The sequence below is a fragment of the Armigeres subalbatus genome, chromosome 3 (genome assembly GCF_024139115.2).
Source record: "Armigeres subalbatus isolate Guangzhou_Male chromosome 3, GZ_Asu_2, whole genome shotgun sequence".
Lineage (NCBI taxonomy): Eukaryota > Metazoa > Arthropoda > Insecta > Diptera > Culicidae > Armigeres > Armigeres subalbatus.
This window is the reverse complement of record NC_085141.1, coordinates 333,441,256-333,458,493: the sequence shown is the minus strand read 5'-3', so window position 1 is coordinate 333,458,493 and position 17,238 is coordinate 333,441,256. Positions and strand designations below refer to the sequence as shown.

General features: G+C 42.5%; 1 protein-coding gene across 4 annotated transcripts in view; it reads right to left on the bottom strand.

The window, feature by feature from the left end:
* Positions 1-669: 669 nt before the first annotated feature.
* Positions 670-17,238, bottom strand: part of LOC134225688 (probable WRKY transcription factor protein 1) — a 46,857-nt gene continuing 30,288 nt past the window's right edge. For all 4 annotated transcript variants that reach the window (XM_062705962.1, XM_062705963.1, XM_062705964.1 and 1 more), the window contains 3 exons: positions 2,858-3,631; positions 1,339-2,794; positions 670-1,274 (listed from right to left, as the gene is read on the bottom strand). In XM_062705962.1, coding sequence (XP_062561946.1) covers positions 1,251-1,274; positions 1,339-2,794; positions 2,858-3,631 — 2,254 coding nt within the window. In that variant the 3' untranslated portion in view covers positions 670-1,250. The remainder of the gene's footprint in view (positions 1,275-1,338; positions 2,795-2,857; positions 3,632-17,238) is intronic.

Below are 17,238 nucleotides of genomic sequence, written 5' to 3'. Positions count from 1 at the left end.
TCGGAAGGTCCTCACATCTATGGTATCTGAGAAATGCCTACCGTCCATCAAAACATGATCGATTTGAGAACACGTATCGCCATATGGGTGTCTCCAAATGTGCTTTCAAATATTCTTGTGTACAAAAAAAGTTGTTACAGATAGTCATTCCTCTGGCTGCGGTAAAATTGACTAGCCTCAGGCCGTTGTCATTGGTAGTTGCGTGGAGAGGAGGCGAAAGAACTCTTCCCTTCCGACATGTACGTTTGCGTCACCGATGATGAATTTCACGTCATGTTTTGGGCATTCTCCGTAGGTTGTGTCTAGACGCTCATAGATCTCGACCTTTACATCATCGGGTTTGTCGTTGGTTGGTGCGTATGCATTGATCAAGCTGTAGTTGAAGAACTTGCCCTTGATTCTCGGCCGCGATCACCTAGCGGCCTCCATCTAATGATTCGACGCTGCTGCTTACAAAGCACCATGAAACCAACTCCATGCTCCGCTTTCTTGCCACCACTGAGTAGTAGATGTGAGACTTGAATGAGGTACCACAATTGGGTCAACTGTGCGGATTTCCCGTTTTCCTGTCCCTCGCCATCGGACCTCCTGAAGTGCTGCAACCTCCAGCTCCAATCAGTAGGTGTAAGGATCAATATTTTTCGGACAAATAAAAAGAGAGCAACGGCGTTTGCTGTTGAAAGGAATAGTCATATACTTTATCGTCCGTTTTGTTCGTTATTATACTAATGAGTATGATTGTGGCGATTAGTACCTCTATATAGGAATAACAACAGTTATTGCGCTTCAAAAGCTTTGAATTGCTCCTCCACAAATTTTGTCCTAGAGAGCCGATTGGGTTGTGTAGTGTGGGTTATATTCAATAATGGCTAGAGAATAAATATTTAAAAACAAATAAAGAGCGTAAAAGCGTGGAATAGATGATATCAACACAACATCTAATCGGTTTCCCCTCTCGTTCTCTCCTACTTTCAGTAATGGAAGCGACGTGGTCGCTTAAAAAGGACAGAAACTATCACACACAGCAAATGCAGAAGAAACGAACTGCGGTCCACCGTTGGCCAACGACCGCAATAGAACTGTAGCGGTTGCGAAAGGTGCAGTTGGTCACTCTCGGCGGCCTCGTTCGTTTCCCATGCATCGCCTGAGATCATCTTCATCACTAACTTTGCTGGCAATCTATGTGATCCGTTCCAACATCGACGAACGAGACCCACGCAACAGTTATGACACAGATTGCGCTGTAGGCCTCAGTAGAATATGGGAAGCTGTTCCTGTGGAAAGAGAAAAGCAGTTTAAATCGGCACTAAAATTTTACTGCATCAGTTTGATCTTCACCTCTGGGTCTAAGTTGCCTTCACTCTCCTCTTCCTGTCGGCCATCGTTTGCCCTGCCTTGAGGTTGTTGATGTTGCTGAGAATGTTCTCGCTGAAATTGCTCTTGTGCAGCTTTCTCCGCCATTCCTGCCATTCGTTCCAGTTCCATTTGTAACACCCAGCGGCGGTTGTCATCATTTCGTAGCGTCATTTGCTCAACGTTTCTGCTGTTGGGGACACCACCTACTGCTCCGCCCGCCATGTCACCAGCCGGAAGGACTTTGTCCATGTCACAAATTTGATCCGCTTCTGCCAGATCATAGGTCGTAAGGGCATAACCGTTGGAGCTGCTAACACCGTTAGGCATCTTATCGCTTTCCGAAATTCCGTACACTCTTCGACTGGTATTTCCTCCAACGGCACCAGGGTTAGTTGTCACAGGAGTAAATGGATGTTCACCGCCGTGTCCATAGGATTGGAAGGTCTCGTTGTTATCGGTACTGATGTCGCCGGTGGTGTTGTTGTTTCCGTTACTAAAACTGGATAGCGAATCGTGCTGTTGCTGCATTTGCTGAGCTCTCATCTGTCCCTCCTCGTCCCCGTTCATATTAGACGAGGAAACTGCTGCAGAGTCTCCTTCTGCTGCCGAAGACCTTAGTAAAATATTGTTCAACAAGTTTTCCAAGTTCGATATGAATTCGTCCTTGTCGGTGCGGTTCCAACTCTCCAGGTGTCTCAAAAAATCTTCTCTACTAATAACATCAGTCTCGTTCTGCGTCAAGAAAGCAGCCATGGAAGGTCCAAGCATCGGATTGTCCAACAGACCTTGTTCCGGTTCTTGCTGCGCCGGAAGTTGCTGGAACAACCCATTTGAAGCCCCAGTAGCATGATTACAAATGACACCCGCTATCTTACATAGTACCGAATCGTTTATGTAATCCACCGAATTGATCACTCCCACAATGTCCCCCATGATGATGCTGATAATCTCCGAACTGGCCATTCCTCCCAAATCGTTTGGTTCCAAATCCTTTGTGGGGCCACCTAGGCTCGTATTCGCACCGGAACCATTACCACCAGCAATCGGGGTACTCTCCGCCGAAGGCGCAAACTGAAACTGCTGCTGCTGACGAACATTGGTGAAGTTCTGAGCTACTTCTACGACTTCAACGTTCTCTGCATCCACGACGGACGACACTTGACCTCCGCCAACGGCATTCGACGATAGCAAATTGTTGCTGCCCACGTTGTTGACGTGTCCTTCCTGTTGTTCCTGCTGTAGTGTAGACTCGATGTAGCGATTGTAGAGCTCTTGGATTGACTGTAAGGTGCGTTGTCGAAGTGGATCCGATGATATTAATTGTAGCTCGCGGAACAACTGAATAAGAAAGTGTGGTCGCGACTCGTTGGCAGTGATGAGATTCTTCACTTCCTGATAAACGTTCTCTTTCAATGCTTCGAATAGTTTGGACGTTGATCTAAAAGAGAAACAAATACATATGTTAGATGTGCATTTCAACTTGTTACTCTGTCAAACTGACTTTGAATCATGCTGATAATTGCTTGCCGTGGCCAGATTCAGATCGCTCACCATCTCGGCGTGCGCTCCCACCCCGTAGAAGTTTGAACTACTTTCGCCGCCAAGGTTGTTTCCGTCGCGACACGACCGCAACGAGAGGGGATACTTTTTATTGCCACTAGCTTTGGGGTGACCACTTTTGTTGGCCAAGCCCAAATTGATCGGATTGGTGTGAAACTGCAACTCCCCCAGATCGAACGACGTCGACTGGCTTAGGGGGGTGTGATGATGTGGCTGGGCTTGTTGTTGTTGCTGGTGATGTTGGTGTTGCTGCGATTGTTGCGTAGTTTGCGGATGTTGGAGAAACGGCGATTGTGATGCTATCGTTTGAAACTGAGCAGCACCACCATCCGGTTGAGGCTGTTGCTGTTGATGTGACCGAGAAATGGTTTCGTACTGTTGCGAAGATGATTGGTGATGTGATGACACGCTCGGTTGTTGCTGATTCGGTCCCAGATCGGCTGCGTTCGACTGCTGGTTGATGTTGCTGAAGGAATTGTTCCGGTTGAAATTGGGAGGATATTTGTTCCCGGTTCCAGTTCCAGATCCTCCTCCGGTGCCACCGCTAGCGCTGCTAGTGGTTGCGTTGTTGCTGTTGTTGAAGTTGTTCACATTGCTGTTGTTGCGCTGGATTTGATTGTTGATATTGTTGTTGGTGCAGCTGCCCGAGTTGAATGTGCAGGAATCTTCATTGCTCTTGCAACTATTGCTCGAAAGAAGGTTTTGCCTCGAGTAACTGCGGTATGATAAAAATTAATTACAATAAAACAATAACAGGAAACAAAATAAGAAAAGCGTTAGCCACAGCAAACATCAAATAGAAAGATATTAAGTGTTTATGGTCTACAAGTATTATACTGTCGTTGGACGCATAAATTGTTGACCGAAGAAGGGAACCCCCTCACAACGAATAACAAACTAGAGTTCCCTCTCTACACCACGGCAGGCTACTGACTGACTCTGACTGAGTTCTCTTTACACAACAATAGGTATATACAATACATCTATAACAACATTTCTTAATCTATACCAAAGAGCAACTACAACTAACCGGCGCCCGCTTCTTATTCATCTTCGATCTACAGCGAAGCGTCGCACACTACCTGATATTCCAACATAAATGTCACATGTTACATTTTAACATTTTTGAGGTTTTGATGTCTAACGTCATAACTTGATACGTGTTTTTGAAATATTTTGTCAAAACATAGGTTTTATTCTAGAAAACTCGAAAAAAATCTGAAGTCAATTTGTCACATTCGAACAAATGGACGCATACTTGTCACACTAAAAAAAAGAGATATAACAATCACATAAAAAGACACATAGCACTGCGTGATGTTTCCTGAGGTCTGTCCATAAAATATACCATGCTTTTAGGGTCATCTACGTAAATATTTTAGAAGGGTGGCTGGTAAGTATGCAAGGTCTTTCCCTACTTTCAGAATGTATATGGACGGTTGTCCATGAAAGAAGAGGGGAGATATTATATTGTCCAGAACCTCTCCAAATATAACGTGAATAAGAGAATGAAACTGTGACATAATTAAAATATTCAAGGACCATAAAAATGTGATAAAGGGGAACCCTTTAGCAAACCCGTTTTTTTCTGTAAAACTCAATTATTGTGACATGTTATGGCGATAAAATTTATTCAAAGTATGAAACAAGAACAAAAATTAATCAGGACCTTCTTGCTTCGTCGGACGATCAATGAAAAACGATTTTTCCTCTTCGGTAACAACAGGTTGAACCACTTTCATTAAAGAAGTTTTCTTTTCTTCTTCAATTCCTTGAGGAGCATTTTGCCAACGTACATTTGAATCAAATCAAAAGAGGATGAATCCTTTACAACCAACATTAATTCCTTCTTGGAAAACAACTAGCAGTATTTAAGGTCTTTACTGTTGATATTTTTTGCGTATCCAAGTTCATAACGACTTTTTTCAAACACCACTTTTCGCATGGAATCCACGTACGGGTGTGGCTTGCATTGGTTTATCGCATACTCCAAAACGGTGAGCATTGAAGAAGTCAGTTGCTTGCATATCAAGTACGTCAACATTGTTCTTTGCATTGCCAACCACAGACTTGAATTTTTCATAACTGACGACACGTTCATGGCGCTTTTTGGAATCAAACGCCGCATGAAAAAGTCAGCGGCCTTTAACGTATGCCCCGATTCAAAGTTCTCCAACAATATGCGCTCGACTTGAATTTCATTACTGTTTATGAGTAGGGTAATGTGATGGAATGAATTCCAGTTCTTCAGTGCGACTGACTCGGACCAAATGCACGCAGGCAATGGGAATGCTCGTATGTAGGGACAAACAGGCTCAAAGTTTTCATTAAAGACCAGCAGTCTTTACGAGAAAACAATGCTCTTGAAGCAATCCAACCGTGGAAGCCATATGACCTAGAAAATAAGTTCTTAACTTACAAATAATTGAGAACTTTTTGCAAATCCACAGAAAAAAACTGCTTCACCTGGTAGCACTTTGTCAAAATCATCTCGATAAGACAATCGTGATTCCTTTGGACGTTGAAGATGTAGTGCATGTCCTTTTCCCGGGCAAGGAAACTACGCCACTGCCGCTAAAAACCGGGTGTTCAACCTCTTGGACCGGTAATGGAACGTTTGCCGGCTCCGCAAACAGAAAACGATCACCTGTTTCTTATTTTAAAATCGAACCCGAGGAAGTCCTCTTCCGATTCCGCGCCACTGGGTTGTCTGTATTGGATATTCCATTTCCGGTTCCACTTCTACCAACAGCCAAAAATCACACCAAAGAAATACAATCGTCGCTCGCGAAATGTAAAAACAAATTAACAACAACTATCTCTCAGTTCACGGTGTGACAAATATGCGTACATTTTTCGCCTGACCAGTGAATTTCGCGGCATAAGTGTCACATTCGGGGTTTGATAGAAAAACGTGGAAAAAATAATTGTTTTTGGCAATGTTTCAGTCCGGCCCAACGAATATGAATATTCTTTTATAGTTTATTGCGTTAAAGTCAATAAAAAAGCGAAATTATGCGATAATCGGATGAATGCATTTTGAAACTTCAAATGCGTTTTTCTCATTTTTCTCGTTTGTAACATGTGACATTTATGCGTCCGACGGCAGAATAGTGATGTGAGATTTTTATAATCAAGTGATAATAGTCGTAAGGGCAAGTGGTAAAGGAAATCGTATAGCCTAACTAACAATTTTGGTGCTAAAAGCTTCAACTTCTAGCCTTTAGCTGTATAATATTTAAATAAAAGCAGCCAATGCTGAATAAAAGAAAAGCCTCCGCAAATAATCCCTTAAACTTCAACTCGACTATAACCCAAATATCTATCAGCTAGTCAGTTTGTGCCGAATATATTTCATCTTTTATCGTTTATTTAGCTTTCATAGTCATAAAACAGCTCTGTCTGAATTAGCAACAAAGCTTATCGGTTAAGAGCTCATGTATGTAATTTGAGTTGCTTGTTAGCAACTTCCCATATTACAGTGAGTGCATTCACAATGAAAACGTTTTCGCTGTTGTTATAGCACTAACAATATAGCGTAATGACGCTATACATGAACTAACGAAGCTTTAAGGCAACTTCTGTATCTTTGATGATTACACAACGTTTAAGCAAACCTTATACTGCTTCCTTCAATAGCTCATCAATATGAAACGTCAAAACCGCAATGTTTACATTTGTTTTTTTGTTGCCGGAGATGTGTATGAGCTATTGATTTCTGTAATGCAGCTACAAAGGTATTCACCTGCTCTTATAGCAACTGACAAAGCGCTGTCATTACTGCTAGAAGATAATGTAAGAAAACAAGCCATTTAGAAGTGATATTTCTGTTGGCGGCTACTGTTAAACGATTAGCAGCAGAGTAGCATCTATACAGATCGAGAAAATGTTTGAATAAAAACAAATTCAGCGATTGATGATGCATAAAAGTTAGCCAACAGAACATGCTGATAGATGTTTGAATAATGGTTGAAATAATGCTGAAAGCATAGTTTTTAAGCTTATGTGCTAAAAGCAGCATGTAGGCCGTTTATACAGCATGAATCTGAAAATAGCGTTAGTAAAACAGCCTATGGGGTATGCGAAGAAGCACGTCCATAATTTTCTCTGTTATTTACATATGTCAAAGGGACGGCTATGACAGAGCAGCGGCCGTTGAATCAGGATATCAGGAGTTCGAATCTAGGTAGCAGCAAAATTGATGTTTCAGTTTTCACAAAAAAAAAAACATTAAATAAACTCCGAAATTTACTCTCTTCTCAAATAATATTTAACCAAATTGAATTCAGTGGCTGTATAAACAGATTCAAAACATATTCAGCTTGAAGCCGTATGGACGAGTTGAAATAACATTTACATTGACATTAAATGTTAGTTGGGTGAGCACCTGTAACGGTTCTTTAGTCTGGCCTGTCAGCTGTTTATCTCCAGTAAGGAGCCAAATCTTCAAATCGGCATCTTTACTGGCCTCTGTAGCCTGATTCAATGCCAACTCTGAGGGAGGAGAGGCCTCAGTAAGCAGGAGGATCTTTCGTTTCGCCTCAATACTTAGCCCCCAGCAGGAACCTCTATTTCTACTTTACCTCTACAACGATGTTGCAGAGGGTTATCACAGACATCATTAGATCTCTGCTGTATTTCCCGCGATCGTCCAGAAAGGACATGATCTCGTCCGAAATTTTCGTGATCAGCTCCATTTTCTGGCCTCTGCTTTCCTGATGGCTCGTAATGACCTTGGTCAGAGTGACGCCATCCATTTTGATCCCGACTGGCGCATCATTTACCTTACCACTCTCCTCTCTGTCGCCTACCCTCACTCGCTGTTACAGGACGATATCACCCGGTCTTACTAAGAGAGTAGAATGTCTCGACTGCCAGCACTCGGATCCTAAATATAGCAATAAGCAAAAAACAGTCCACTAACTCGCGCTGCCAGAACCATAATTGAGACTTAACTGGCATCAGTCTCAATGCGGTAGCGGATCCACTTTTAAATGCCTGTATGATCCTCCGTTGATTTTCGTCGTAGTCCTCTGTGGTGTTGCCCATCGACGCATAGTTGTCCAATTCTATTTTTTTGTGGATTCGGCTTTTTTTTATCACAGAGCAGTCTATTTTGGTGTATATTTTTCGATACCGAACTTTTGAAGATACCGAACTTTCTTCGGAAAATCATTGTCCAACTCGAAAATTTCCTAGACCGGACCGGGAGTCGAAACCAGCCACCTACAGTATAGTCTTGTGGGCAGCAGGGACTATGTCCAAGGACTTAACGACCCCTCGAGTTAGGGGGCCTGCCTAGGACGTGGTGGGGCTTGGCAGCGGGCTCTGTTAAACCTCTACAAAAAAAACTGCATGTATCCGCAAGCAGGCCCTATCAAAGCGACCGTGTGCCGCTCAAAGCGCACAGTAGCCCACAATTGATTAGCATATCGTGAGATTTTCAGTTTCAAATAATAGAAAGAATTACACTAAGGTTTTTTTTTACGTCGCTCCATGTACCGCGTAAAAAAAAACCGCGTAAAAAAAAACCGCGTTATTTCAAAAAAACGACGTAAAAAAAAACCGCGCTATTTTAAAAAAACGACGTAAAAAAAACCTATTGGGAGACTTAGAAAATTTTATATGTTGGTGCCTACTGGGGACTTAGAAGATTTTTTTTATGCCGGTGCCTACTGGGGACTTAGAAAATTTTAAATTGGACGGGGCTTCTTCCTATTTGTTTGCTTGGTGTTGTTTGTAGGTCATAGTACGCGTAATATGGTACATGGTTTTTGTGATATGAAACCAAAAATGTGTTCCGATCTATGCTCAAGCTCATCCAAGAATCTCCTGAAATAAGGCCTTGAGATCTATGGAATAAGGCCTTGAGATCTATAAAGATCTGTCCGCCTGTTTCAAATATGGTACATGCTCTGTGTGACTCATAGAACAGATTGTGTTCAAAGCCTAAGTTCTTGGTCATCCAAAAAAATTCCGAAACAAGGCCTTTAGATCTACACGCGTAACCAAAGATCTGTCCGCCTGTTTCAAATATGGTACATGCTCTACGTGACTCATAGAACAGATTGTGTTCAAAGCCTAAGTTATTGGTCATCCAAATAAATCCTGAAGCAAGGCCTTTAGATCTATACGCGTAACCAAAGATCCGTCCGCCTGTTTCAAATATGGTACATGCTCTACGTGACTCATAGAATAGATTGTATTCAGAGCATAAGTTCTGGGTCATCCAAAAAAATCCGAAGTAAGGTTTTTGGATCTATACGCGTAACCAAAGATCCGTCCGCCGGTTGCAAATATGGAACATGCTCTGTGTGACTCATAGAACAGATTGTGTTCAAAGCCTAAGTTATTGGTCATCAAAAAAAATCCCGAAGCAAGGTCTTTAGATCTACACGCGTAACCAAAGATTTGTCCGCCTGTTTCAAATATGGTACATGCTCTACGTGACTCATAGAATAGATTGTGTTCAAAGCATAAGCTCTGGGTCATCCAAAAACAATTCCGAAGTAAGGTTTTTGGATCTATACGCGTAACCAAAGATCCGTCCGCCGGTTGCAAATATGGTACATGCTCTGTGTGACTCATAGAACAGATTGTGTTCAAAGCCTAAGTTATTGGTCATCCAAAAAAATTCCGAAGTAAGGCCTTTAGATCTACACGCGTAACCAAAGATCTGTCCTCTTGTTTCAAATATGGTACTTGCTCTGTGTGACTCATAGAATAGATTGTGTTCAAAGCCTAAGTTCTTGGTCATCCAAAAAGATTCCGAAACAAGGCCTTTAGATCTACACGCGTAACCAAAGATCTGTCCGCCTGTTTCAAATATGGTACATGCTCTACGTGACTCATAGAATAGATTGTGTTCAAAGTATAAGTTCATGGTCATCCACAAAAATTCCGAAGCAAGGCCTTTGGATCTATACGCGTAACCAAAGATCCGTCCACCGGTTGCAAATATGGTACATGCTCTGTGTGACTCATAGAATAGATTGTGTTCAAAGCCTAAGTTATTGGTCATCCAAATAAATCCCGAAGCAAGGCCTTTAGATCTATACGCGTAACCAAAGATCCGTCCGCCTGTTTCAAATATGGTACATGCTCTACGTGACTCATAGAATAGATTGTATTCAGAGCATAAGTTCTGGGTCATCAAAAAAAAAAAAATCCGAAGTAAGGTTTTTGGATCTATACGCGTAACCAAAGATCCGTCCGCCGGTTGCAAATATGGAACATGCTCTGTGTGACTCATAGAACAGATTGTGTTCAAAGCCTAAGTTATTGGTCATCCAAAAAAAATCCCGAAGCAAGGCCTTTAGATCTACACGCGTAACCAAAGATTTGTCCGCCTGTTTCAAATATGATACATGCTCTGTGTGACTCATAGAATAGATTGTGTTCAAAGCCTTCCCGAGCAGCACAAGTCAGACAAAAATGGTTGCCGCAACTTGATTGTGACTGAGTTTGGTCACATATGAGTTGCAGCAACCTATATGGAACATGTGTGCTGCTAGGGTTAGTTATTGGTCATCCAAAAAAATTCCGAAGCAAGGCCTTTAGATCTACACGCGTAACCAAAGATCCGTCCGCCTGTTTCAAATATGGCACATGCTCTGTGTGACTCATAGAATAGATTGTGTTCAGAGCAGAAGTTCTGGGTTATCCAAGAAATCCCGGAAGTGAAGGCCTTTAGATCGACACGCGTAACCAAAGATCTATCAGCCTGTTTCAAATATGGTACATGCTCTGCGTGACTCATAGAATAGATTGAGTTCAAAGCATAAGTCCTTAACTTCCCTCAGGGTATGGGCAGAATTCCGTTGTGTAGGCTAAACGGTGATTATGCTTAAGCTGAAGAACCGGTCTTTGATCCTCAACCTGCACATTCTCTCATGAATCGGTCACCACCAGATCGCGCCTTTGAATATCGCCCATCACTATGGGGACAAGAAGGCGAGGTACACAGTCTATTATATGAACCACACAGATCATGTACCATATTTGAAAAAAGCCGATAGATCTTTGGTTACTCGTGTTGATGTAAAGGGCTTACTTTGGAACTTTTTTGGATGACCAAGAACTTATGCCCTCCTTAGCCGTGCGGTAAGACGCGCGGCTACAAAGCAAGACCATGTTGAGGGTGGCTGGGTTCGATTCCGGTGCCGGTCTAAACAATTTTCGGATTGAAATTGTCTCGACTTCCCTGGGCATAAAAGTATCATCGTGTTAGCCTCATGATATACGAATGCCAAACTGGTATCTTGGCTTAGAAATCTCGCAGTTAATAACTGTGGAAGTGCTTAATGAACACTAAGCTGCGAGGCGGCTCTGTCCCAGTGTGGGGATGTAATGCCAAAAAGAAGAAGAAGAAGAAGAACTTATGCTTTGAACACAGTCTATTCTATGAACCACGAAGAGCATGTACCATATTTAAAACAGGCTGATAGATCTTTGGTTACGCATGTAGATCAAAAGGCCTTACTTCAAGGATCTCTTGGATGACCAAGAACTTATGCTTTGATTACAATCTATCCTATGAGTCACATATAGCATGTAGCATATTTGAAACAGGTGGTTAAATCTTTGGTTACACGTGTAGATCTAAAGGCCTTACTTCGGAAGTTTTTTGGATGACCAAGAACTTATGCTTTGAATACAATCTTTTCTATGAGTCACACAGAGCATGTACCGTATTTGAAACAGGCGGACAGATCTTTGGTTACGCGTGTAGATCTAAAGGCCTTGCTTCGCGATTTTTTTGGATGACCAATAACTTAGGCTTTGAACACAATCTATTCTAGGAGTCACACAGAGCATGTACCATATTTGAAACAGGCTAATAGATCTTTGGTTACGCGTATAGATCTAAAGGCCTTACTTCGGGATTTTTGTTTTGGATGATCAATAACTTATGCTTTGAACACAATCTATTCTATGAGTCACGCAGAGCATGTACCATATTTGAAACAGGCGGACAGATCTTTAATTACGCGTGTAGATCTAAAGGCCTTGCTTCGGGATTTTTTTGGATGAATACTAACTTAGGCTTTGAACACAATCTATTCTATGAACCACACAGAGCATGCACCATATTTGAAACAGGCGGATAGATCTTTGGTTACGCGTATAGATCTAAAGGCCTTACTTCGGAATTTTTTTGGATGACCAATAACTTATGCTTTGAACACAATCTATTCTATGAGTCACGCAGAGCATGTACCATATTTGAAACATGCGGACAGATCTTGGTTACGCGTGTAGATCTAAAGGCCTTGCTTCGGGATTTTTTTGGATGATCAATAACTTATGCTTTGAACACAATCTATTCTATGAGTCACGCAGAGCTTGTACCATATTTGAAACAGGCGGACAGATCTTTGGTTACGCGTGTAGATCTAAAGGCCTTGCTTCGGGATTTTTTGGATGACCAATAACTTAGGCTCTGAACACAATCTATTCTATGAACCACACAGAGCATGCACCATATTTGAAACAGGCGGACGGATCTTTGGTTACGCGTGTAGATCTAAAGGCCTTGCTTCGGGATTTTTTTGGATGATCAATAACTTATGCTTTGAACACAATCTATCCTATGAACCACACAGAGCATGCACCATATTTGAAGCAGGCGGATAGATCTTTGGTTACGCGTGTAGATCTCAAAACCTTACTTCGGAAGTTTTCTGGATGACCAAGAACTTATGCTTTGAACACAATCTTTTCTATGAGTCACACAGAGCATGCACCGTATTTGAAACAGGCGGATAGATCTTTGGTTACGCGTGTAGATCTAAAGGCCTTGCTTTGGGATTTTTTTTGGATGATCAATAACTTAGGCTTTGAACACAATCTATTCTATGAACCACACAGAGCATGCACCATATTTGAAACAAGAGGACAGATCTTTATAGATCTTAAAGCCTTATATCATAGATCTCAAGGCCTTATTTCAGGAGATTCTTGGAAGAGTTTGAGCACAGACAAACAGACGTAACACATTGAACATTCACTCATCAAATTCATCGTCGTATACACACTAACGACATCTGTAGTTTTCACTAAGTTGGGCAAATCACGCACCAGATGGCGTTAGTGAGCAAACGTCAAACTCGAGCAAATCCGATGCGCGCGCCACGAGTGATCAATTGACCAACTAATGATTATTTAAATTGACCGGTAAATCAGTGAACGATGAGAATTTCACGAGTGTTATGTCTGTTTGTCTGTGGTTTGAGCATAGATCGGAAGACATTCCTGGTTTCATATCACAAAAACCATGTACCATATCACGATCCATACTAGCGTACTGTGACCTACAAACAACACCTAGCAAAATAGGAAGAAGCCCCGTCCGTTATAAGTCCCCCAGTAGGCACCGGCATAAAAAAATCTTCTGAGTCCCCAGTAGGCACCAACATATAAAATTTTCTAAGTCCCCCAATAGGTTTTTTTTTACGTCGTTTTTTTGAAATAACGCGGTTTTATTTTACGTCGTTTTTTTGAAATAACGCGGTTTTTTTTTACGTCGGTACCGCGTAAAAATATCCGCGTAAAAAAAAACCGCGCAAAAAAAAACCGCGTAAAAAAAAACTTCAGTGTATCTTACATTATTTTCACAATATTATTTTTATGTAGGTGGGTATTTTTCACCCACCTGGCGGAAATTTTGCTTTGAGAAGGTGGGTAAAAAATGCACATCCATTTTGACGTACAAGGTTCGTACTCACTTATGGGTAACGACGGTTTACCCACCTTGTGGGTTAGTCCACTTTTCTCGAAGGTGGGTGAAAAATCACCCATTTCTGAGTTTTATCATTTCTCCGTGTACACTTGGAGTAAAACGATTGTATTATTTTTTGCCAATTTTGGAATCAGAGAGGCCCGTCGGTTTGTCGGTGGTAATATTATGAAAGCAAGGGCTGGCAGTCTGACATTCTACTCTCTTAGTAGAGCCGGGTGACACTGACTCGAAACGGCGAGTGGGCTAATGGCTAGGCTGTCTTCCGTCCCCTAAAACCGTGGCGGGCCTTGCAGCACGCTGTCCAATCCTGCCACCAAGCTTTGCCTGCTGGGTGGGAGTAGGCTCAGATGCCCTTTCCTGACTTGCGCTAATCTGGCTCTGAACACGAAAGTGTCAACCCTTGCATGGCCTCCCTGCATGCCGTAAGGCATGTCAAGATAACCGACTACTCCAGTAGGATTCGACGGCAGCCACAAGGGGGACCCAGTTACAATGAGTGAAGAAAAATCAAATAACTCTTTTGATGATGCGTTAAGCATGGAGGTGGTAGACCCCTTTGCCAAGAAGGGGTTTGGCGAGGTCTCCTCCCAGGGAGGCGGAGAGCGGAGAAACGGAGGCTGTAACTAGGAGCACCGGAGTCTCGCCAGCTGTGACAGGGTATAGCTCTATCAGCACGCTCGGCAGGCCACTACCCGGGATGCGGGTGGTCGCCGAGCAACTCGATGATATCATCAAGTTCACGAACGCAAGGCAGAACATCAGTGGATGTTCCGTCAGGCTGTTCGAGTCGCAAGACAAGAACAGGATGCGTTTATCAGGCGTGTGGTGGGAAGAGAGAAGGCCGACAAAGGTGATCAAATCGATGCCTTCTCTCGCCTTGACGGCCAATGAAAAAACGGCTCAGGCAGCAATCCGGCGAAGGCGCTCAGGACAAAGCCAAACGACGTGCTACCGTAAAGGCCAAACGTCGTCTAGGCGGAGCAGATCGGAGTTCCGAACCGCGCTCTCATGGCAGCAATCATAGCAAACCTGAACATGTTCAGGCTAGCTATGCAAAGATGCCTAGATGAGTATAGATTCCCGAAAGATGGAAAAGACAGGAACTGGTGCTGTTGCCGAAGGCCGGGAAGCCGCCGGGCGACCCATCACCGCAATCTGCCTTATAGACACGACGGGCAAGTTGTAAGGGCATCCTCAACAGGCTGACCCCATACTCGGAGGGTACGAACGGCCTGTCTAGCAACCAGTTCGGTTTTCGCAGGGTGACCACTTAACTTCCATTTTAAAATTCCCGCATATTTCCCGACTTTTTCCCGATATTTTTGAAAAATTCCCGGTATAATTTTGAAGATTTCAAATAAAAATTTCTATTCTATTGTGAATGATTTATTTTTAAAGTGCTTTTAATTGACGTTTCCTGTCATACATTTATTTAGTTTCAGTCTCAGTCAATTCTTTGGCTCATTTGAGGTAAAACCTCTAACTATTTTTTAAATCGATAGTTCTAGACCAACATTTGAAAATGGTGTAATAGCCAAAATTTATTATTTCCAGTTCTTTATCTATGTATGTAGACGAGGAACCGGGAGAATAAATTTTGGCTGTTACGTTATTTTCAAATGTTGGTGTAAAGTTAATATGAAATATGTTGAAGAAATTCATTGAGAGAATAAACATTTTAGCGTCTACCAATGTTTTGGAAACCATCTTCTCTAACACCTCCAAATTTCGGAGATGAGCCAGCATAGGGCTGCAAATCTTTTTTATCTTTATTGTAAAGATTTGCAGCCTCAAGGTTTGGCTCAACTCTTAAACTGCTGCAAATTACTTTAATAAAAATAATAACAATAATAACAATCTTCACGTTCTTAATTGTTTGTTACGTGTCTTAATTTTTTCCTTAATCTATTTTCAGTTCTTGAGACTTATTTTACCTTGACCAGTGATGTATTATTGATTTGATTATTTCTACTATTGCTACACATCCTGATCTTATTATGGCATCATACTTTATTAATTATGCCAGTCCTTCCTTCATCCTTATGCTGGTTTGCGATCAAACACTGTTCATTACTAGCACTTCACTTGCACTTCTCCGGTACAGCATTGCCATGATAAAATTAAAATGCTAACAACGAATGACCAGAGATTGTTGAGATATGTGCCTGGAATTGAACATAATTGGATATACTCGACTACTGTTGACAAGTCTCCAGACAAAACTCGAGTCGCTTTCAAGAGAATATCGATCAAGCCTTTTCTTCAGGAATCCACAAGCTGCAACGAAATGCTTAATAGCTTTTTCTTGGACTCTCGGAGATATGGTTGGTCCTAGAAACCTGCCGAAGCGTAGGTGGCATGTTGCTTTCCATCATCACTACCGAGAGTCCCATTTTATTGTTAAATTGTCTTAGCATAGAACGTTTTGTCACAACTTTATGTATAATCACCCCTCTATTTTTCGGTAGGGGCTGCGGAATTTGAATTTATTCGGCAACCAGGAACTACTGGTGCCACTTCTATTCTGTGGCGCCAAAAGTACTACACGATGTCAACAACAACATTCACGTGGGCAGTGTTGTGCTTAATCATTATCAGAGGATCATGATTGCAATTTTCATGTGAAAACTTTTCACGTAAAATAGTAGGCGAGTTGTCGCCGGCGACAACTTCTCAAATTTTGTACTCAAACGATAATAAACACAGAATTTTCATTCAATCATTAATCTTCACTAATAATAGCCAATTGTCAACAGTCCCGTTATATCTTCTATTTGGCGTTATAGTTTCATGCTTGAAAGGAAAAATAGTTTAAAAGGTAACGTTTAATGCTTCAAATCAAGATACGATTTTCAAACGATTCTTAATCGCTGGCGAGTAAAAGTAAAATCGCGGGTGAGTTTGATCATTCTCGTTTGATCAACCCTGCCCGTGGGTGAAGTTGCGATCGCATCAAAGCGAAGTTTGAAGCTCCTTGGGGTCGTAATAGACGACAAGCTGACCTTCGCCAGCCATGTCGACTATGCGTGCAAGAGGGCTTCGACTGCTGTTGCGGCATTATCAAGGATGATGTCCAACAGTTCCAAGGTGTGTGCCAGTAGCCGTAGGCTACTGACAGGCTATTCTTAGGTACGGCGGCCTGTCCTAGGCGCGAGCTCTGGGGGTAACCAGTTACCTGCGGAAGCTGGAGAGCACGTACCGCTTAATGTGTCTCAGAGTGATATCTGCCTGCCGCACGATATCACACGACGCAGCCTTCGTGATTGCGAGCATGATGCCAGTCGGGCTGGTTATTCGGTCACCAGAGGAGCCCGCGAACGCATCAGGTTGACTTCGATTGCAAGATGGCAGCGCGAGTGGGATAACTCTTCTGGTGATACCTAACATATCGAGCTGGGTGGGGAGACCCCATGGGGAAGTTCATTTCCATCTGACACAATTCCTGTCAGGTCATGGCTGCTTCCGGCAGTACCTCCACAGGTTTGGGCACGCGAAGAGCCCCGTCTGCCCTGACTGCCCAGGTGTTGACGAAACTGCAGAGCACATACTGTTCGTGTGCTAGAGCGTGAATCAGGTGGTAG